At 43.5% G+C, this 23,628-nt stretch overlaps 1 protein-coding gene across 1 annotated transcript in view; it reads right to left on the bottom strand.

Moving 5' to 3' along the window:
* The window catches only part of nfatc1 (nuclear factor of activated T cells 1), a 252,670-nt gene extending 229,325 nt beyond the window's left edge, over positions 1-23,345 (bottom strand). Inside the window, 2 exon segments of the mRNA XM_055634764.1 lie at positions 4,145-5,279; positions 23,128-23,345. Of these exon segments, the coding sequence (XP_055490739.1) occupies positions 4,145-5,279; positions 23,128-23,221 (1,229 nt within the window). The 5' untranslated portion in view covers positions 23,222-23,345.
* Between the last annotated feature and the right edge of the window lie 283 nt (positions 23,346-23,628).

Below are 23,628 nucleotides of genomic sequence, written 5' to 3'. Positions count from 1 at the left end.
ACAATTAAACACTCTTGCCACATGAAACTACCTCCCAACTAATCAGAAACCCGTTTCAATTAACATCCTTGTTAACAAAGATGTACAGGTATGTAGGTTTATTGGTAAATGTAAAAATTGTCCCTAGTGTGTGTAGGATAGTGTTAATAACAGCGTTAATATGCGGGGATCGCTGGACGGCGTGGACCCAGTAGGCCGAAGGGCCTGTTTCTGTGCTGTAAACTAAAAAAAACTAAACAGTTTCTTTAACCAGTTCTAGTATCATGGGAAGTTCCCATTACATCAACAATTTAACGATTGTCTTTCAATCAACAGGTGTTTATTATAGTGCTTCTTTGCATCATTAGGTATCGCTGCTCAGCAATTTGTTTCCTGCAGCTTCGATTTCCTGTTGCTCTGCATTAGAATCCTATCTTTGAGTTTAATGATCCCTTGGCATGATGTCTGATTATGCATAATACCTCAAATTCCTTATAAAAATAGCTCAATTCCCAAATGAACACGTGCACATTTGAGTGGATGGTTAATAAAAGCAACTTCAACTTGAGTGAGGGGGGGAAGGGGGGGTGAGTGAGGGGGAAGGAGGGGTGTGGATGAGGGGGGAAGGAGGGGTGCGATTGAAGGGGGGGTGGGGGGGAGTGGGGTGAGTGAGGGGGAAGGGGGGTGAGTGAGGGGGAAGGGGGGTGAGTGAGGGGGAAGGGGGTGAGTGAGGGGTGAGGGGGGGTGAGTGAGGGGGGAGGGGGTGAGTTGTGGGTGAAGGGGGGGGTGGGTGGGGGGTGGGTGAGGGGGAGGGGGTGGGTGAGTGGGGGAAGGGGGGTGAGTGAGGGTGAAGGAGGGTGGGTGAGGGTGAAGGGGGGGTGGGTGATAGGTGAAGGGGGGTGAGTGAGGGGGAAGGGGGGTGAGTGAGGGTGAAGGGGGGTGAGTGAGGGTGAAGGGGGTGGGTGATAGGTGAAGGGGGGGTGGTGAGGGGGAAGGGGGGTGACGTGAGGGTGAAGGGGGGGGGTGAGGGTGAAGGGGGGTGGGTGGGTGAAGGGGGGTGGTGAGGGGGAAGGGGGGTGGGTGAGGGGGAAGGGGGGTGAGTGAGGGGAAGGAGGGGGGGGGGTGAGGGGGAAGGGGGTGAGTGAGGGGGGGAGGGGGGTGAGTGAGGGGGGAAAGGAGGGGGTGTTGTGAGAGGGGGAAGGGGGGGTGAGGGTGGGTGAGTGGGGGTGAGGGGGGGGGTGAGTGATGGGTGAAGGGGGGTGGGTTGTGGGTGAGGGGGGGAAGGGGGGTGGGTGAGGGGGAGGGGGTGGGTGGTGGGGGGTGTGAGTGGGGAGGGGGGGGGTGGGGGGGGGGGGGGGTGAGGGGGGGGGGGGGGGGGGGGGGGTGGGGGAGGGGGAAGGGGGGGTGAGGGGGGGAAGGGGGGTGGTGTGGTGAGGGGGAAGGGGGGTGAGTGAGGGGGGGTGGGAAGGGGGGTTGTGAGGTAAGGGGTCACAGGGGACGTGGTGGGGGGTGGGGGCATTGAGGGGAGGGGGTGGTCACAGCCGCCGCCTTCAGCTTTTCCTTTCCTCACGCAGCAGGTTCCAGCAGCCCACTCCAGCTTCACTCAGAGGCTTCCCGTTCAACTTAGCTGGTCGTGCTGGTCGCCGCAGAAGCAGTCCGCAGGCCACGCGCTCCCTGCGGGCTGTGCACTCTGCATGGGCTGCGCAACACCCTGCGCCCCTTCAGCTGTTTATTCTCCTCGCCACGTTATTGACAGCGGGTTCCGGAAGGGGCACTTTTAATGATTTTTAAACCTTCATAACTTTTGTTCTATTTCACCGATCAGAACAAAACTTATTTGACTCGCAGCAGAGGAGAATGGTGAGTAAGGTGATGAAAAATCATAGCGCTATGGGGGATTGTTTTTGCGCAAATTTAATTACAACGCAGACCGGACATGGTCAAGATGAGAGTTTTAATAATAGTATAGATGAGGAAACACTTTTTCATGCAAATAGTTGTGAGTGTGGAATTCTCTGCCTCAGAGGACGGTGGAGGCCGGTTCTCTGGAAACTTTCAAGAGAGAGCTAGATAGGGCTCTTAAAGATAGCGGAGTCAGGAGATATGGGGAGAAGCCAGGAACGGGGTACTGGTTGGGGATGATCAACCATGATCACATTGAATGGTGGTGCTGGCTCGAAGGGCCGAATGGCCTACTCCTGCACCTATTGTCTATTGACTGCGGAGAAGGTTGACATATTAGGCCCCGATCACAAGTGAAAACTTAAAGAGTTGAATCAGTCTGAAGAGACTCGACCCGAAATGTCACCCATTCCTTCTCTCCAGAATCCCGCTGAGTTACTCCAGAGTTTTGTTTCTATCTTTGGTGTAAACCAGCATCTGCAGTTCAATCCTACACATGAATCATGCTTATGTTTGGTCACCAGTTCCATTGGGAACTATCTATTTCCTTCTCGTAGTTCAACTTCTCTCTGACATCCACACCTGGACTCACCGCTGAGTTATGTGGTGGAGTTCTGACTCGCAGAGCAGAGGGACCAGACACACTTTAAAATCAGCCCTAAATTTGATGATAGGCTTGGATAGCAAAAGGGAAGTCTCCTTTCATTTCAAATGGTGAGGTAAGTCGGGGGAGGTGCCACTGGATCTTCCGCGTAGTTGAGCAAGTTTTTAATTTTTCAATTATGTTATACTTCTTATTTTGCTAATTAAGTCAATTTGAATCATTTTTAATCTTTGCTTTTTGAGATATTTAAGATTTGTTTATTGACCTCAGGCAAGGCAATCTATGGGTATGGCCTCAGGATCTACTACCCAAGGCCTAATAGGTAATGTCTGTTGTGTTTTACACAAGAACATTCAGGTAAACAGGGCCAACTCAGCTAGCTGTCCGTGTCTTAAGTTTAAAAGAATGGGGGGGGAGGAGGAGGAATAAAAGGAAAACGGGGCTTCCGAGTAGGAAGGAGGGGGGTGGGTTGAGCCTAAGGAGGAAGGGAAAGGAGCAGATTGATGGAGAGAGTGGGAAAAATGTGTGCACACTCGGGGGGTTTCGGGCTGGGGCAGGGAAGGGAGTTTTACTTGATATTGGAGAATACAATGTTCATACCATATTCCGCTTGGGTAGCCCACAACCCTGCTTTTGTTTTTCCCCTCACGCCCGTCCCTACCACCCATTTCCCACCCTCTGGCTTTACATTTCACTGCTCTGCTTTCCTTATCTGCCACCCTTTTGTCTCCTTTTCACTTCTAGCCTTTTTCACAATCTCCACCCATCTACCAATTACCCCAGTCCCACCTCACATGTATTCACCAATCATTTCCCAGGCTTTGCCCCATGCCTACATCTCTTTTCCAGCTTTCCCCCTTCACTTCCCAAGTTTGAAGAAGGGTCCCGATCCAAAACGTCATCTGTCCATTGCTTCCACAGATGCTGCCCACCCCTATTGAGTTCCCCCAGTAGTATGTGTTTAATCCCTACGTTAGGACTGGAACCACCATCACACAAAGTGTAATGGGAATCTGGACTATCTCCTTAAGATTACTTATGGGATGTAAGGTGAATTGAAGTCTTCAAAACTTAACTTTTGTTTGGAAAAGTATATTTGCCCTCACTGTGTTTAATACCAGAGGTCACAGTTTCAAGATAAGTGCTGGGCCATTTAGGAGTGAAGTGAGAATCTTCTTTGTTCGAGGGTGATAAAACTTTGGGAATCTCCACCCAGGTGGATGTGGAGGCTCAGTCATATACTGCACTCACACACTGGATATTAAAGTAATCAAGGAACATGGAGGTATGGTATGAAAATGGTTGAGTTAGAAGATCAGCCATGAGCTTATTGAATGGTGGAGCAGACTAAAGAGGTTGAATAGCCTTATCCTACTAATTATTGTCCAATACTTAGAATTTAAATTCAGTTCAGCTATGACAAAACTGACTGAAGAAATGGGTTAAAGAGTGCTCCTATTCATAAGTAATCACTTTCAAAAAAGGATCGGTGATCTAATTTTGTTAATATATTGCGTAAATTTATGACCATGTAGCTATAAACCCACTCTGTCACATTTTATCACCCCGTAGAAATCTATCGCTTTTCAATGACATAAATCTTCCTACATGTTCAACAATGATTAGTTGAGAAAAGTCATACATTTCTCTCTCTCATACCTGGCAAATGATGATGGTGATGATGAGACAGATTTTGGTTTTGCCCATGGATATGGATGCTGAGGGACTGATAAATATTGGTCACAAAAAGCTTCTTTTTTGACGGGAAGACGAGACCCAGAAAATTCTTCTTGCAACAGATCTGCCGAGGGTGAATAGGCTCGTTGATCGTCATTACCTGGCTCAGGTTTGAGAGGCATGGAAGGGGTCTGGTCTTGTATTGTTCTTCTCGGAGACTTGACTGGTATACTGTCGTTGATGTCCATGCAAGTGTCAGTGGTGAGGGCAGTAATGGCAGCAAGGATAGCAGAATTGTACTGGTTCCCACTCCCCAGCCATGTTTCCTCAGTCACGCTTACCCGAGGAGATGCCTGCGGTGACGGTGTGTGAGAATGATGCGGTGAGTAAGATGGTTGCCGGTAGTACCCACCATTGAACGAATGCCTTCTTTTGCCACATGGGGACTGTGGCCGAGACGATGACCTTGACGTGGGCCGTGGGCTCAGCCAGTTCTCCTCGGTGATGCTTGTCCTTGGCGAAGTGCCTGGAGAGTGCCTGGGGGAGTTCCACAGGGTGCAGGCAGCTTGGCCTCGAGGGAACCCCTCCTCATGGGTAGTGCCTTTTGGGGAGACACATGGTGATTGCCAAGGAGAGGCAAGTGGCGAGCCCTCGTAAGGAATGGAATAACTGGACTCTGACGCTTCCGAGTGACAACTACGAGATGAGAGGCTACTTGCTGGGCTTAAGCATGAAGGGTCTCTGTAGGCATCTGGATTGGGTAGAGGCAGTGTAACTAATGAACTGGAACGTTTAAACCCTGAACCATTTTCAATTCCATCGATCTCAATTTCACTGGCAAACTGATTATGGCCAATGTGCATTCCGGGATAAGGAGTGATTTCTATCCTTGGACTCTCAAGGGCTCCCCCACCATTTGGTCTGATGTTCGGAGTCAGGTAGTAGCTTGAAGCACTGATGTCAATGTTGCCACCATATCCCATCATTCCATGTGTTGATGGCAGTGCGGAGAGACCTTGATTTGAAGACTGCAGGCCATGGCACGATATAGGAGCAGAAGGATTCACTACACCTGACGGAGTGACTTTTATGTGTGGTGAAGCAAAATTGTAGGCTTCTGTGAAAGAAAGAAAGAATTTAAAAGATTGCAGTAATTATTTTCATGCAAGATAAAACGATGAACTTTCACACAGAAAAAAAAACATATCTACGTTCCCCATCACTGAGTTTATTTTCTCTATTTTTTCACGAGGCACGTGGTGTGACTTGCCGGATTAGCATCTATGGAGTGAGGAACACAAAATGCTGGGGTAACTCAGTGGGTCAGGCAACATCTCTGAAAGACGTGGGCCCCAAACTACCACCTATTGATGTCCTCCAGAAATTCTGCCTGACCCACGAAGTTGCTCCATCATTTTGTGTTCAACACAGATATCCAGCTTATTCTGCAGTTTGTTTTGTCTCCATCTGTGCATTGAATATGGGTTAGTGGGACTAGTGCATATACAGTGGCTTGCAAAAGTATTCATACCCCTTGAACTTTTCCACATTTTGTCACGTTCCAACCACAAACGTAAATGTATTTTATTGGGATTTTATGTGATAGACCAACACAAAGTGGTGCATAATTGTGAAGTAGAAGGAAAATGATACATGGTTTTCAAATTGTTTTACAAATAAAAAACTGAAAAGTGTGGCATGCAAAAGTATTCAGCCCCCTTTACTCTGATACCCCTAAATAAAATCCAGTGCAACCAATTGCCTTCAGAAGTCACCTAATTAGTAAATAGAGTCCATTTGTGTGTAATCTAATCTCAGTATAAATACAGCTGTTTTGTGAAGGCCTCAGAGGTTTGTTAGAGAACGTTAGTGAACAAACAGCATCATGAAGCCCAAGGAACACACCAGACAGGTCAGGAATGAAGTTGTGGAGAAGTTTAAAGCAGGGTTAGGTTATAAAAAAATATCCCAAGCTTTGAACTTCTCACGGAGCACTGTTCAATCCATCATCCAAAAATAGAAAGAGTATGGCACAACTGCAAACCTACCAAAACATGGCCGTCCACCTAAACTGACAGGCCAGGCAAGGACAGCACTGATCAGAGAAGCAGCCAAGAGGCCCATGGTAACTCTGGAGGAGCTGCAGAGATCCACAGCTCAGGTGGGAGAATCTGTCCACAGGACAACTATTAGTCGTGTACTCCACAAATCGGGCCTTTATGGAAGAGTGGCAAGAAGAAAGCGATTGTTGAAAAAAAGCCATAAGAAGTCCCGTTTGCAGTTTGCCACAAGCCATGTGGGGGACACAGCAAACATGTGGAGGAAGGTGCTCTGGTCAGATGAGACCAAAATTGAAGTTTTTGGCCTAAATGCAAAACGCTATGTGTGGCAGAAAACTAACACTGCACATCACCCTGAACACACCATCCCCACTGTGAAACAGGGTGGTGGCAGCATCATGCTGTGGGGATACTTTTCTTCAGCAGGGACAGGGAAGCTGGTCAGAGTTGATGGGAAGATGGATGGAGCCAAATACAGGGCAATCTTGGAAGAAAACCTAGAAACATAGAAACATAGAAATTAGGTGCAGGAGTAGGCCATTCGGCCCTTCGAGCCTGCACCGCCATCCAATATGATCATGGCTGATCATCCAACTCAGTATCCCGTACCTGCCTTCTCTCCATACCCCCTGATCCCCTTAGTCACAATGGCCACATCTAACTCCCTCTTAAATATAGCCAATGAACTGGCCTCAACTACCCTCTGTGGCAGAGAGTCCAGAGATTCACCACTCTCTGTGTTAGAAAAGTTTTTCTCATCTCGGTTTTAAAGGATTTTCCCCTTATCCTTAAGCTGTGACCCCTTGTCCTGGACTTCCCAAACATCGGGAACAATCTTCCTGCATCTAGCCTGTCCAAACCCCTTAAGAATTTTGTAAGTTTCTATAAGATCCCCTATCAATCTCCTAAATTCTAGAGAGTATAAACCAAGTCTATCCAGTCTTTCTTCATATGACAGTCCTGACATCCCAGGAATCAGTCTGGTGAACTGTCTCTGCACTCCCTCTATGGCAATAATGTCCTTCCTCAGATTTTGAGACCAAAACTGTACGCAATACTCCAGGTCTGGTCTCACCAAGACCCTGTACAACTGCAGTAGAACCTCCCTGCTCCTATACTCAAATCCTTTTGCAATAACATACCATTCGCTTTCTTTACTGCCTGCTGCACCTGCATGCCTACCTTCAATGACTGGTGTACCATGACACCCAGGTCTCTCTGCATCTCCCCCTTTCCCAATCGGCCACCATTTAGATAATAGTCTGCTTTCCCGTGTTAGAGTCTGCAAAAGATTTGAGACTGGGGCGGAGGTTCAACTTCCAGCAGGACAACGACCCTAAACATACAGCCAGAGCTACAATGGAATGGTTTAGATCAAAGCATATTCATGTGTTAGAATGGCCCAGTCAAAGTCCAGACCTAAATCCAATTGAGAATCTCTGGCAAGACGTGAAAATTGCTGTTCACAGACGCTCTCCATCCAATCTGACTGAGCTTGAGCTATTTTGCAAAGAATGGGCAAAAATTTCAGTCTCTAGATGTGCAAAGCTGGTAGAGACATACCCCAAAAGACTTGCAGCTGTAATTGCAGCGAAAGGTGGTTCTACAAAGTATTGACTCAGGGGGGCTGAATATTTTGCACCCCACAATTTTCAGTTTTTTATTTGTAAAAAAATTTGAAAACCATGTATCATTTTCCTTCCACTTCACAATTATGCACCACTTTGTGTTGGTCTATCACATAAAATCCCAATAAAATACATTTACGTTTGTGGTTGTAACGTGACAAATTGTGGAAAAGTTCAAGGGGTATGAATACTTTTGCAAGCCACTGTAGGTGCAATGGTCAGCATAGATATGAAGGGCTAAAGGATGTGTTTCTGTTCTATATGACTAGGACTTTATTGCTCATCCCCGGTCTGAGTGGCTTTTGGGACATTTTAGGGAAAAGTGAAAAGTCAGACATGGTGCTGTGCATCCAGAATCATACATAGGTCACACATAAAAGAACAGTAGATTCCCTTTCCGAAAATTCATGATTACAGAAACGTTTATAGTCCAGATATATTCAATTACTTTCATTTTAAAATTTCTGGTGGGAATTAAACTTGTGTCAACCCCTCCCCAACTCATCAGCCTCTTCCTGTCCCTGTCCCCCAGTCAGTTGTCCAGATCTCTGGAAGCTAATCTAGTAATTTGACAGCTATGCCACTGGGCATCACAGTAGCTCAGCTAGTAGAGTCACAGCCTTAGAGTGCCAGAAACCCAGGTTCAATCCTGACCTCAGTGACTGTGTGGGTTTCCTCGTATATTACAAAAACTTGCAGGTTGGTAGATTAATTGGCCATTATAAATAGGCATTGGCCTGTAGGTGAGTGGTAAAATCTGGAAGAGTTGAAGAAAATGTGGGGATAATAACAAGATTAATAAAATGGGATTAATGTAGGATTAGTGTAAAATGGATGGTTGATAATCGGTCCAGAATCGGTAAGCCACGAGGTCCTTGTTTGTGCTGCATCTCTCAGTGACTCTATATCTACCACCCAATGGAAGCCAATGGAACAGAATGAGTGTAAAGGACCCCACAATGGGCAATAGGTACCCACATGATCAGTTGCTGTCGATAACCGAGGGTATGTACAAAAATACATTGTTTAATTGTCCTAGACTTTTGTGAGGATTAGCTTTAATTGGAATAAAGTGAATGTGTATATTAGATGACAGAAATAACCATAAATATTCTTGATATAATTATAATTTTGAATGGTCTTAATTACAATATTTATCACAATAAAAGATATCCACTATCAACTACTAATAAAGGAAATAATGAAAACTGTAGTTTTACCCAATAGAATGATTAAAATGTACAGCTTTGCAGTGAGGAAGTTACAGAGGTGAATGGAAGAGATACATTTAAAGGTGGAAAAATTGAACAGCGATGGATAGAATAGAAAAGCTTTGGAGTGAACTTCTATTTCATGCAAACAATGTATTCTTTAATCCAAGTAGGAATTATGCTTGCTGGTACAAGTACAGTAAAATGATAAATTAATTATCAGTAAAAACATGTTAAACATTGATATATCAATTGCCAATTGATCAGAAAGCTCATTTATAAATTCAGTAAACAAAATATTCGAATTGACAAATTTAAGTTCTTTTCTTTGAATCTGCTATTCTTTGTAATCAGTTATTAAAGTGCTGTTCATAATTAGTACATAGAAAAATTGGCAATAGCATTTGCACCAATAATTCTTAAACCAGAACAAATGGGAACATTCAAATTTACAGTAATATCAAGAAAATCCTCGTTATTTTTTGCCATCTAATAAGCACTTTAATTCCAATGTAAGCCACTCCCAGTGAAATCACTGAACTTCTGCTCTCAGTAGCAAGCTGCACTCAAGAAAACAGTACAAGAATTAGGGATAAAATGTGGCATCATGTAAGAGCCCCCAGACTCCTGCCAACAGCACCGCTCATTTGACAGGAGCAAGAAGTGGGGACAACAAATGCTTTCTTATCCTTCCTTGTCGAACAGGCTCAATAGGATCGATTGCATTTGGGCCATGCAGAAACGGTGCCAGGAGGACTCATTTGCACCTCAATTAGAAAGGCCATAAATAAGCATGGGTTCTTCCAAAAGCCATCTAGTTTAAATTTCTGCATAAATGGTTGACCACATTATACTGTGCAGTTCTTATGACAATTATGTTGTACCTATTTAAAAAGATTTACTGCAAGAAAACTAAAAATAATTGTATAAGTCAATGAAAGGCCATTATTTTTATCCTATAAAGAAAACAAAATATTGTTTTCCCATCTGTTTCCCACTGAGACACAACATTTGCCACATTGCAGTTTATTGCACATTCCTGTGCATAGATTAATTGCTGCATGCGTAAATAACAGCATTAACTGAGCATCAAAGGAAACTTACAAATTGCAAAATGCTTTGGTGCTTTCTGCAAACTGCTTATTGACATTACTCCCAAAGTGCAGTTACACCATCTTGCTTGAAATAATACTCCTTTGAAATATTTCTATTCCATGACAAAAAGTAACTAATAAAATGTTATAAACCATCTTTCTAAGCTTCCACTTCTAAAACAGATCCCTGTTAATAAATCATATGTAAGGTCCAGACATTGCTGTTGTATAAATAGAGAACACCATTAAATTGTGTGCAGAAAGGTCCAATAAATAGTATTACTTTAAAGACATTACTTTAATGGCATTGGTGGAAGAAGAACTATTGGCCAGGAAACCAAAAGAAATTGAGACATGACTGTAGTTCTGTAATCTAGAGCAAGAAAACAAAACTGCTGGAGGAACTCAGTGGACCATGCAGCATGTGTGGGGGCTAAAGGATGGACAATGTTTTGAGTAGAGAGCACAGTCGACAGAGTCGGAGGTTTCAAGTTCCTGGGCATAACCATCACCAATAAGCTGTACTGTACTAACTACATTGAAGCTAGAGCCAAGAAAGCACATCAACAACTCTACTTCTTCAGAAGACAAAAGAAGTCTGGCATGTCTTTAATAACTCTTTCCTGCTTCTATAGATATACCATAGAAAGCACCCTATTTGGATGCACCACAGACCATGAAATTGTGGAGAGTTGTGGATGTAACCTAGTCAATAGACAATAGATAATAGGTGCAGGAGTAGGCCATTCATCCCTTCGAGCCAGCACCGCCATTTAAAGTGACCATGGCTGATCATCCCCAATCAGTACCCCGTTCCTGCCTTCTCCCCATATCCCCTGACTCCACTATCTTTAAGAGCCCTATCTAGCTCTCTCTTGAAAGCATCCAGAGAACCGGCCTCCACCTCCCTCTGAGGCAGATAATTCCACAGACTCACAACTCTCTGTGAGATAAAATGTTTCCTCATCTCCATTCTAAATGGCTTACCCCATCACACAAACCAGCCCCCCAAACACACACAAAATGGACTCCATCTAAATTCACACTGCTACAGGAAAGTATCCAACATAATCGAGGACTATTTATAGCCCTCTCCTGTCTGGCAGCAAAAACAAAAGCTTGAATGCACAAACCACAAGATTCAGGAAAAAGCTTTTTCCTCGCTGTCATCTGACTACTGAACAGATCTCACATAAACCAAGGATGATGCCGATCTCCCAACCTACCTTGCTGCAGCCCTTGCACTTTTTAAAATGTTCAATTTCCCTGTAACTTAATGCTATAATACTGTAACACTATATTCCAGTCTCTGGTATGTTTCTCTTTGCACTAACTCTTTGTTCATGTGTATGGTTTGATTCTATTCATGTGCGTATGATTCCTCCGGATAGCATACTGGATAAACAAAGCTTTTCACTGTTTCTTAGTACAATAAAATAAACCAATACCACTACCCTATATCAGGAGTCCCCTCATCCCTTGTCGAGAGTGTTCAGGAGGATTGCCTGCATTTGCAGAGTGCAGGGAGGTGGGATTGTTGACCCGAAACTTTGACCATCCCTCTGCCTCCACGGATACTGCTCATCCTGCTCAGTTCCTCCAGCAGTTTGTACTTTATAAGATAGGAAATCGTGAAATAGTGCCTAGGTATCTTTTATATCCACCCTGTAAAGATAGATAGGCTTGAGTTTAATGTAGTATTTTATGTACATCATTTAAATTAATTCCCTTTTTAAACCAGAAGCATCCAGTAGTTTTTTTCTCAGCTCACTTCCATGGCCCAGTGTGTTATTACAACTTTACTTTGTGCAATTCCTGGATCTCAGGTGCTTCAGTTGAGACTCAGTTATTACAGTAAAACTCCATTAATCCAACATGTTTGTGACTGGTGGTGCTTGCCCAGCAGATTTTATGGACCATTGTATATTATTCCCATTAACATTCCAATTGTTTTGTTGGTATTTATATGATAGAATAATTCACCTAAATACCTGCCACCAGATTGACTTCTCAATTTGTCTGGCCTCAACTCTTGGGTTCAAGTTGAGCAATGCCAGTTCCAGGCACAAGTCAACAACATAAATTGCCCATGATCTGATGCTAATTACAATTTTCTCACACATAAGGAATAGTCGGCAGGAGCAACAAATGTCATGCTGGTATACAGTGCAAGTGTTGTTCTAATGCTAGTTTTAAACACTGTTGAGATTGGAGTGGCTTCTGTGCTGCATGCAGCCTGATTTGGCAGTATTTGATGCCAAAAAGTTTTAATAATAGTTAATAGTTATTAATATTTTAATAATAACACTCCATTGTCTGCACATTAGAGTCATACAACATGGAAACATGGGCAGCACGGTGGCACAGCAAAGATTTGCTGCCTTACAATGCCACAAACCCAGGTTCGATCCAGACTCTGGGTGCTGTCTCTATGGAGTTTGTACGTTCTCCCCGTGACCGCATAGGTTTTCTCCGAGATCCTCCGTTTCCTCCCACACTCCAAAGACATACAGGTTTGTAGGTTAATTGGCTTGGTTTTGTATTTAAATTGTTCTTAATTGTTCTTAATGGAAAGAATACTTAGAGATAATATATATAAGCATCTGGATAAACAGGGTCTGATTAGGAACAGTCAACATGGATTTGTGCCTGGAAGGTCTTGTTTAACTAATCTTCTTGAATTTTTTGAAGATGTTACACGGGAAATTGATGAGGGTAACGCAGTGGATGTTGTGTATATGGACTTCAGTAAGGCCTTTGACAAGGTTCTTCATGGAAGGTTGGTTAAGAAGGTTCAATGGTTGGGTATTAATGGTGGAGTAGCAAGATGGATTCAATAGTGGCTGAATGGGAGATGCCAGAGAGTAATGGTGGATGGTTGTTTGTCAGGTTGGAGGCCAGTGACGAGTGGGGTGCCACAGGGATCTGTGTTGGGTCCACTGTTGTTTGTCATGTACATCAATGATCTGGATGATGGTGTGGTAAATTGGATTAGTAAGTATGCAGATGATACTAAGATAGGTGGGGTTGTGGATAATGAAGTAGAGTTTCAAAGTCTACAGAGAGATTTATGCCAGTTGGAAGAGTGGGCTGAAAGATGGCAGATGGAGTTTAATGCTGATAAGTGTGAGGTGCTACATCTTGGCAGGACAAATCAAAATAGGACGTACATGGTAAATGGTAGGGAATTGAAGAATGTAGGTGAACAGAGGGATCTGGGAATAACTGTGCACAGTTCCCTGAAAGTGGAATCTCATGTAGATAGGGTGGTAAAGAAAGCTTTTGGTGTGCTGGCCTTTATAAATCAGAGCATTGAGTATAGAAGTTGGGATGTAATGTTAAAATTGTACAAGGCATTGGTGAGGCCAATTCTGGAGTATGGTGTACAATTTTGGTCGCCTAATTATAGGAAGGATGTGAACAAAATAGAGAGAGTACAGAGGAGATTTACTAGAATGTTGCCTGGGTTTCAGCAACTAAGTTACAGAGAAAGGTTGAACAAGTTAGGGCTTTATTCTTTGGAGCGCAGAAGGTTAAGGGGGGACTTGATAGAGGTTTTTAAAATGATGAGAGGGATAGACAGAGTTGACGTGGAAAAGCTTTTCCCACTGAGAGTAGGGAAGATTCAAACAAGGGGACATGACATGAGAATTAAGGGACTGAAGTTTAGGGGTAACATGAGGGGGAACTTCTTTACTCAGAGAGTGGTAGCTGTGTGGAATGAGCTTCCAGTGAAGGTGGTGGAGGCAGGTTTGAAGGGTCGAGATGGCCTGTTTCCGTGCTGTAATTGTTATATGGTTATATGGTTATATGGTTAATGTGCGTAGGATAATGTTAATGTGCGGTGACCATTGGTCGGTGTGGACTCGGTGGGCCGGATGGCCTGTTTCCGCACTGTATCTCTAAACTAAACTAAACATCCACCTAAACTAAACTAAACAGCCCATCAAGTCCACACCAATCAGTTTATGGTCATATGTGTAAGTACAGCAAGGTGCAAGTTCCATGAAAATCTGGCTCACAGCAGCAAAACAAGCACATAAAAATGCAAATTATATGCAAATCATGCTAGACAGTAAATGTTCAACACAGAAAGCAAGACATAAGTGCATAACACAATTAGATTTTAAAAAAATAAGTCCATGGTAATACAGGAGGTGGTCAATGGTGTTCATTATCGAGACAGATTCAGGTCACATTATTTCCTCCACTTTCCAATCAATTACCTTTTCTTCCTCCGCCCCCTCCACTGCACAGTTGGAGTAACCTACAATGAGCAATTCACCTATCAACCCATATGTTTGGGGGATATGGGTGGGGGGAAACCAGAGCACCCCGAAGAAACAGAGAACCTGCAAACACCAGACTGCCCAGACAATACCACAGATCAGGACTGATATCAAATCATTGGAGTTATGAAGCAGTAACTGCATCACTGGGACCCTTTAATCTTGACAAGCACAGAAATTTACCAATTATTCTGTTCAAAATGAAGAAAGTTCATTGCTCCATTGTTGGAAGTGATTATATTGCTCCAAATAGTTTGGTCTGAGAGTTGTAAGTTGTATGCAATTAGGAGCATCTGGGGAAAAAAGTATCAATGACCAAAACTTCTCCATTTAGACAGATGTTATGAGTAATACCAAAGATTCAAGCTGTTAAGTCATTTGATGCAAAACACAAAATGCTGGATACATTCACTTCAGTAAAGTTTCATTTAACTGACAATGCTAGTTTGTCAAAGATTTCATGAGATACATCCTAATACTAGTTTGAGTTCCCCCAAATTCAATTTGTTTTCTTGGGTATTTTTGATCACTGGCCAATTCTTATTTATATTATTTTATTCAAGGTAGACAAAAATGCTGGAGAAACTCAGCGAGTTTCTGGTCGAGACCCTTCTTCGGACTGATGTGGGAGTGGTGGGGGCGGGAAGAAGAAAGGAAGAGGCGGAGACAGTGGGCTGTGGGAGAGCTAAGAAGGGGAGGGGAAAGAGGGAGAAAGCAGGGACTACCTGAAATTGGAGAAGTCAATGTTCATATCGCTGGGGTGTAAACTGCACAAGTGAAATATGAGGTGCTGTTCCTTCAATTTACGGTGGTCCTCACTCTGGCCATGGAGGAGGCCCAGGACAGAAAGGTCAGACTCGGAATGGGAGGGGGAGTTGAAGTGCTGAGCCACCGGGAGATCAGGTTGGTTAATGCGGACCGAGCGGAGGTGTTGGGTGAAGCGATTGCCAAACCGATGTAGAGCAGCTGACATTTCGAGCAGCGGATGCAATAGATGAGGTTGGAGGAGGTGCAGGAAAGACCACACCTGGAAAGACTGCTTAGGTCCTTGGATGGAGTCAAGGGGGGAGGTAAAGCAACAAGTGTAGCATTTCCTGCGGTTTCAAGGGAAAGTAACTGGAGAGGGGATGGTTTGGGTGGGAAGGGACAAATTGACCAGGGAATTACGGAGGGGGCGGTCTCTGCGGAAGATGTGGCCAATGTTGGGATCCCGTTAGAGGTGGCGAAAATGTCACAGGAATACCTGTTATATGTGACGGCTGGTAGGGTGGGAGGTGAGGACTAGGGGGGCTCTAGTGGGTGATGGGGAGTAAGAGCAGAGTTTCGGAGTATGTAGGAGACCCTGAATTTTATTCAAGTTGTTTGTTTCACATATTTTCAACATTCATCAGAGAAAGGTAATATAAAAATATATCAGGAAATAAACACAAACTTTCCTCGAAAAATAATTATTGCATCAGTCATATCTTTCTTGAAGAAATGAACCTGAACATATTTTATCGGGAATGATTCTGGTTCTGAATTCTACTTTTCACAAACATAACTTCAAATCTATTGGTTTTTGGAAAATGATGATTATCACAATGTATTTGTAACCATTTTTTAGAAATGTAATTACGGTTGTTAACCTAAGCTAATGTGGGGTGCTGGAAACATATTCAGCATCACAAAAAAATATCCTTCATTCATTTCAGACTATGAAAAGACTGAAAGGAAAAAAGAGAAAAAAAGAACAAAGAAAGAGAAACAAAAGAGGAAAAGTGCAAGCCTGTAACAGCGAGCAAGAAAACATGAGACACACGCACAATGGTAAGAGATATAGAAAATACAAGATAATAATTTGCACTTACATAGGAGATTCCTGAATTCCTGAAATATTCCACAGCCAACAGACTAGCTTTCTGTGGTGTGTATAAATGTAAGTCTATCTTTAAGAACTGTATGTACCATGTTGTATGATTACATGATTGTACCAGCTCCTGCCAAGAATGAATGGAAACAAAAATCCCATGGATACTGCACATTCCAAAGAAAGGAACAAATGCATTAATATCTCAGGCTTTAACACTTGAGTAAGGAAATCGGTGATAATCTGTGAGTCAATACAAGTTTGCATTAACAGAATCAAATAGTACCCAGGATAAATTTGAGTCGAAAAATAAAATTAAACCATAATATTACTTTGCCAAGCAGTATATATATAGCAATAGAAGGTAAACATTCAGTCAAAGAGGATTGATTAATGCTGTCCCACATCTTTTAAACAGTACACAAATCATTATTTTCAAACATATTCCTGTTTAAATGTACGAAATTCAGCAATATGACATGAAACTGTAGATGCAAAACACAAAACGCTGGATGAACTCAACAGGTTAGGTAGGCACTCTCTTTAGAGAGAATGTACTCCCTCATTGTTGCAGGTGTGAATTGTTTTTGACCAAATGAGTTCCAATCCACCACCATTGTGTGACTCGCTGAGATCCTCTAGCACTGTGTGTAGTCTGAAGGAGGGTCCCGACCCAAACATCATCTGTCCATTCCCTCCACAGATGCTGCCTAACTCACTGCGTTCCTCCAGCATTTTATATTTAATTCAGCAGTGAAGTTCAGCACTGAAAACCCCCAAGACATCAATGAACTAAAGGATCAATTAATCTGGTCATTGGCTGGTGAATGGATAAGTATGGGGCCAGGAAGAATTGGCTGTTCTTAGTCAAATTGTGTTGTGACATCTATTACATCAGTCTGATTGAGAATATAAAGTATTCATTAATTCAAAGTTATCACATCCAAGGACACTGTACTCATTGCTGCAGAGATGTTGGCTACATTATGTGTACCATTTTAAATTGTTTTTGCAACTCGTAAAAAATTATAGCATGAATTGGAAAGAACTTCTTTACTGACTGGTGTTACAAATTTGGGGGGAAAAATCCAGGTAAAGCAGTAAATATATATGGATATTCAAAGTCTTGCTGCATCTCAAATAGGAAAGTGTGAATGAACATTTCTTATCATAATTAATCTGAAGCTGGCAATACTTCTTTTATTTTTACCCAAGGTTTATTTCCAGTTATTGGAGTTTGCATCCTTTCCTAATATCACTGAGTGACATGCTGGTATTAATATTCCAAATGCAGGGATGACTGTTAACACCTGATTGTCAGAACATGACTGTCATGTTCGTTTCTTGTCTCTGTACTGTACACTGACAATGACAATTAAAATTGAATCTGAATCTGAATCTACATTCTAATACTGGTCCAATATTACATTGATCTGAGTACCAGTTAGGTGCTGCACATGCGTATGAATTGGACAGTTATGGGCTCGTCTATTCCAGAGATCAGGGCAAAAAAAATCATAAGCCAATATTCCTGAGTGGGTTGGTTGGAGATGATGCCTTTCTGTTGATATCCAGTCAATTCTCTCAAATGGGCTTCATCTTAAAGTATACCAGCACAGGTTGCCCAGGTGCCACAAATAATACTCGTCCCACAGTTAATTTAATAATGGAAATCAATGTTGACATTTTCCATTTCCATTGAGATCTTACTGTGCAAAAACTGGTGGCTGCATTTGCTACACTAATGTTTAAACTTTAAAGATTGTCTATTTTACTCAATGGAGCATCTGATAAGGGATAGGAAAGCTTTCAAGTACAGGTCCACCAATTGATTTCCGGCACATTTGTTTCCAGACCCTTTCTGGATTGATTATCTGTTTTGATGGACCAACAGAGGTTACAGCCTCCATGAGTAGTTGAACATTACTGGAACGATCCTCCAAGGCCGTGGAGGGGCGAGATACCGGCCCGCAAAGCTGGCCTCAGAGGACAGCTATGGGAACAAATATTCTGCTCTGGTCTGGCCGGAATTCCAGAGCCCTGGCCAAAGGGAGCAAATACGACCTGCTAATCGACCACAGAAGTCCTGATGCGGTCAAAATCTGCCACCTCACCAAACTTATGCCCCTGTCCCACTTAGGAAACCTGAACGGAAACCTCGGGAGACTTTGCGCCCCACCCAAGGTTTCCATGCGGTTCCCGGAGGTTTTTGTCAGTCTGCTACCTGCTTCCACTACCGGTAACCTCCGGCAACCACCTGCAACCTCCGGGAACCGCAGGGAAACCTTGGGTGGGGCGCAAAGTCTCCAGAGGTTTCTGTTCAGGTTTCCTAAGTGGAACAGGGACATTAGGCACCATATTTTTGGGGGAATTTCCGGGAGGAATTTCAAGTGTGCTCTCGTAATTTTGTCTGGATTAAGGAAAATGCCAGACAACCATTTGCCTGAAAATCAGTGGTGGAGCCATACCATTTTTTTTTTAAAGGCGCTTCATTCAATAAATTCTGGTTTACATCCCAGTTTAAGGCTTCAGTGACAACATCCATCTTAAAAGCTACATTGTCTGTATCATACAACTACATTTATAAAACTCCTCTACATAATCGACCATCCAGAATTACGTTACAGAGGCACTAAAACAATCAACAGAACATGAACAAAGGGGAGCCAGTAAAGCTGTCAATAAAGTCACTGGTTCATCTCTGGCTCGAAGGAGCTGCTCACCTTTTTGGGGAGAAGGCAGGCACAGGTTATTCATTGGGGACGATCAGCCATGATCACAATGAATGGCGGTGCTGGCTCGAAGGGCCGAATGGCCTCCTCCTGCACCTATTTTTTATGTTTCTATGTTTCTATGAGATGAGTGTTTGTGGAATGTGATTTGCAAAACGGGAGAAAGCAGAAAGTTGGACGGCAAAAGTACGGAGTGGAAGGGAGGTGAATCACCAGAGCAAAGTAGGAATCCTAATATGTGCAGTTAAAGGAGGTTATAGAAATAGAGAAAGAAATGGTGGATGTATCGGTAAGTGAGGACAAGTATTTTCACCCTGATGTATTATAATAGGGGGACAAATCGAAGTTAGTGGGCAGTAGAAACATAGAAACATAGAAAATAGGTGCAGGAGTAGGCCATTCGGCTCTTCGAGCCTGCACCGCCATTCAATATGATCATGGATGATCATCCAACTCAATATCCTGTACCTGCCTACTCTCCATACCCCTTGATCCCTTTAGCCACAAGGGCCACATCTAACTCCCTCTTAAATATAGCCAATGAACTGGCCTCAACTACCTTCTATGGCAGAGAATTCCAGAGAATCACCACTCTCTGTGTGAAAAATATTTTTCTCATCTCGGTCCTAAAAGATTCCCCCCTTATCCTTAAAGTAGATTGTTTTGGTGTGTACCAGCTCAAACAAACAGAAATGCCTGCATGCAGAGAGCTGCAATCAAACGATAGTGCGTGTGAATGTGCAGAGGGAGTGCCGCTAGTGGGTGGATGTGGACTGGTGGTGGGGAGGGGGGGGGCAGAAGAAAGAGGTTGATTCTTCAGAGACAGACAGCTCTTGTGGTGATCATGGGGTGCGATTTGAAAGTATCACAGGATCACAGTCTGTTTTACATGAACGAGTGGGAGGTTAAGAGGCCCGAGTATCCTGAGGTTTAACCAATGCTTAAACTAACTGTTATTGTAAGCAGAGTTTCATCCAGCTAAAGAAATTTAAGTAAAACAAAAGAATGCTGAAAACAGTGAACTGGTCAGGTCAGTAGGGAATAGGGTGAATGCCCCAGGTTGAAGATAAGATTTCTGGTTCTGATGCAAGCTTATCGACCTGAAAAGTTCCCCTTCCCACAGCTGCTGTTTGACCTGATGAATGTTTCCAGCATTTTATTTTGTTACACATTTTCAGCGCTTGCATGTTTGTGCTTTTCTCTCATCCAGCTAACCAGCGATCACTGAGCAGAAAAAAACAAACTATGGTGATTGTGGTGTCATCTTACTGTGTTTCTGTCATTATTCTCCATTTAACACCCAAAATGTGTAATAGTGTCATGACTGGTACTATCAAGACCGTTCCCTGGTATTATAAATGATAACTTACTCTCAGCAGACAACATGGGAAACAGTACATTATTAGATCCTTTACAATATATCTGTTTGTTGCGACAGCTCCAACACATCCCTTCAGCAGTTTGTAAAGGGACTTGTGAACTCCTTGCAGTTTTAACACGTGTTTGAAGCCCTTAGATTATTTTGATCGCTGTGTGCAGTGTGAGGCATGGTAGTGGTGTGGGAGTGACACAAGCGGGTGGGAGATGGGGGTGGGGAGGAAGGGCTATTGCCCATTCTCCCCAATCATTGAAGAGTGTTATAAGTAGAAATGTGACCACAGTTCCACTGTGAATAAAAGAGAAACAGGAAATTAATGGTGTAGAAAGTGTTGTGCTCCATCACAGAATAGTAGACAGGCATGCTTTTAAATCTCTGTAGGAATGGGATTTTACACCCACCTTCGGTATTTACTTTAATATACCAGGTAGAATGTTTGTTGATGGAACCAATATAGCAACCCTTAACTCTGAATGCTATTTATTTCCTTTATTCCCTACTCTTTAACAAACAAAGTCATAAAGGTCAGTGTTATTAGAGAGGCTCAAACAACTTCCATCTTTAGAGCATCTCTCACATGGTAAAACATTTCAAGGCGTGGTGTTGAGCTAAGTTAGACTCCCAACCAGATGAGGAGATATTGGAGCAATTACTTGGTGTACAGGGGAATTCTAGAGCTTAAGGCTCAGGTAAATGAAAGCACTGGGCGAGTAAGAAGACAGAATCATGGTTGATCTATCTTTCCATCCCAAACCCCATTGTCCTGCCTTCTCCCCATAATCCTTGGCACCCTTACAAATCAAGAGTTTCACAATCTTTGCCTTAAAAATATCCATTGGCGTGGCCTGCACAGCTATCTGTGCTGATAAATTCCACAGATTCACCACCCTCTGACTGAAGAAATTCCTCCTCATCTGCTTTCTAAAGGTACGTTCTTTTATTCTGAGGCTATGGTCTTTGACCCTAGACTCTCCCACTGGTGGAAACATCCATTCCACATCCATTCTATCCTGACCTTTCACTATTCGATTAGTTTCAATGAGTTCCCCCTCATCTTTTTAAACTCCAGGGGGAACAGGCCCAGTGCTGTCAAACGCTCATCATATGTTAACCCACTCATTCCTGGGATCATTCTCGTAAGCCTCCTCTGGACCCTCTCCAATGCCAGCACATACTTCTTTAGATATGGGACCCATAAACTGCTCACAATACTCCAAGTGCAGTCTGACATCTTATAAAGCCTCAGCATTACATCCCTGCACTTCCGATTTTTGAATTCATTTAGAAAATCGCCTATGCCTTTATTCCTAATACCAAGATGCACGACTCCACATTTTGTCATGCTGTATTCCATCTGCCACTTCTTACCCCACTCTCCCAACCTGTCCCTTCTACAGAGTCCCTTTGTTTTCTCTTCTACCTGCCCTCCACCTATCTTTGTATCACATGCAAACTTGGCCACAAAGCCTTCAATTCCCTCATCCAAATCGTTGATATACATCGTGAAGCACAGACCCCTGCGGAATATTCTTAGTCACTGGCAGCCAACCAGTAAAAGCCCCCTTTATTGCCACTCTTTGTCTTCTGCCATCCAGCCAACCTGTTATGCACACTAGTATCTTCCCTCTGATACCACGGGCTCTCATCTTCTTTAGCAGACTCGTGTGGCACCTTATCAAAGGCCTGAAAATCCAGGTAACCTGCTATTTACTTCCTCAAAGAATTCCAACAGATTCATCAGGCAAGATCTCCTTTTCACAAAGCCATGCTAATTTCGGCCTATTTTATCTTGTGCTTCGAAGTCCTCAGAAACCTCATCCTTTATAATGGGCTCTAAAATCTTACCAACCACTGAAGTCAGGCTAGCCAACTATAGTTTCCACTCCTCTGCTTCTCTCTCTTGTTCAACAGCAGAGTAATATTTGCAATTTTCAAATCTTCTGGAACCACCCGACTCTTAAAAGATCACAACCAATCTCTAAAGCCACTTCTTTCAGAACCCTGGGTGCAGTCCATCCGGTCTAGGGGACTTTTACACCTTCAGACCTTTCAGCTTCCCAAGTACTTTCTCCTTAGTGATAGCCACTTCACTAACTTCCACCCCGGACTCTCTTGAATTTCGGGCAACGCTGCTGGTGTCTGTCACTGTGAAGACCGACGCAAAAAACTTTCTCCGAGTTCTCAGAAGGGTGTGGGGCTGGAGCAGAATGAAAAAAGTAGTGAGAGAGGTGTGCAAACTTTAAAACTGAGGCATTGCTAAGTTGAGAGATGGTCAGACGTCGGTGATCAGGAATTAACATCATTTCATTTACAACAGGATTGCAAAGATCTCGAGCAGAGAGTGGATCGCAGATTGTGAACAATTCAAGTGCTGAGAGTTGACAGTTGACAGTACAGAATGAATGATTCAAGTGGGTAAAGTATAGTAGAGAAAGTGAGTGATTTGTGTTGAATGTAGAGAGTGTGTAATTCAAGTGTAGAGTATGAGGACTTCGAGTGTAGTTTAGAGATTGAGGGACTATTAAGAGTGCATTGGAATAGCCAAGTAAAGATTCAGATTCAGATTCATCTGAATAGCCAAGTAAACAGCAACAAAGGAATGGTTGAGGGTTTCAGCATCAGATGAGATAGGGCAGGAATATATGCTGACTGACAGGCAAAACAAGTCAAGATATAACCAAAATAGCTCAAACTGAGGAGGCGGCGTAAGCCACCTGTACAAACCTCCTCCCGCAGCGCTGGAGGCAGCATCGCGCTGGTTAAACTCGAAGAGAATGTCGAAGTCAAACTCTTCCTCGTCCTCGCACAGAGAAGTCATTGTGGTGTGGGGGTGCGGGGATGGGGGGTGGGGGTACGGGTTGGAGGGGGTACAGAAGCCAACGATGGTTCCCACAAGACGCAGCTGAGCGCGGCGGCCAACTGGGCTTGCAGCCTCCGGTAAACCACACCAAGCTAGATTCCCTGCTTCCTGCACCCTTCGACTTGTATTCACACAACTGTCCCGCTGCAACCGATCTCTCCAGGGTGGGCAATTCAATAACGACCTCACTTGTTGCTGCAGCCTTTCCTGTCTATTTCAGCAGTGAATTTCCTCTAATCGCACTCACACTCGGTTTCCGGTTTTCAAGACAGATGTCATGCAATACATGCAGAGTGTGTCTTGCCCCAGTATATGCGCCTGCTATGTCACTTAGTTATTGTGGCGGTTGTCTTCAGTAACTCTCC

This window comes from Leucoraja erinacea, chromosome 4 (assembly GCF_028641065.1).
Source record: "Leucoraja erinacea ecotype New England chromosome 4, Leri_hhj_1, whole genome shotgun sequence".
Lineage (NCBI taxonomy): Eukaryota > Metazoa > Chordata > Chondrichthyes > Rajiformes > Rajidae > Leucoraja > Leucoraja erinaceus.
This window is presented reverse-complemented; position numbering and strand designations above follow the sequence as displayed.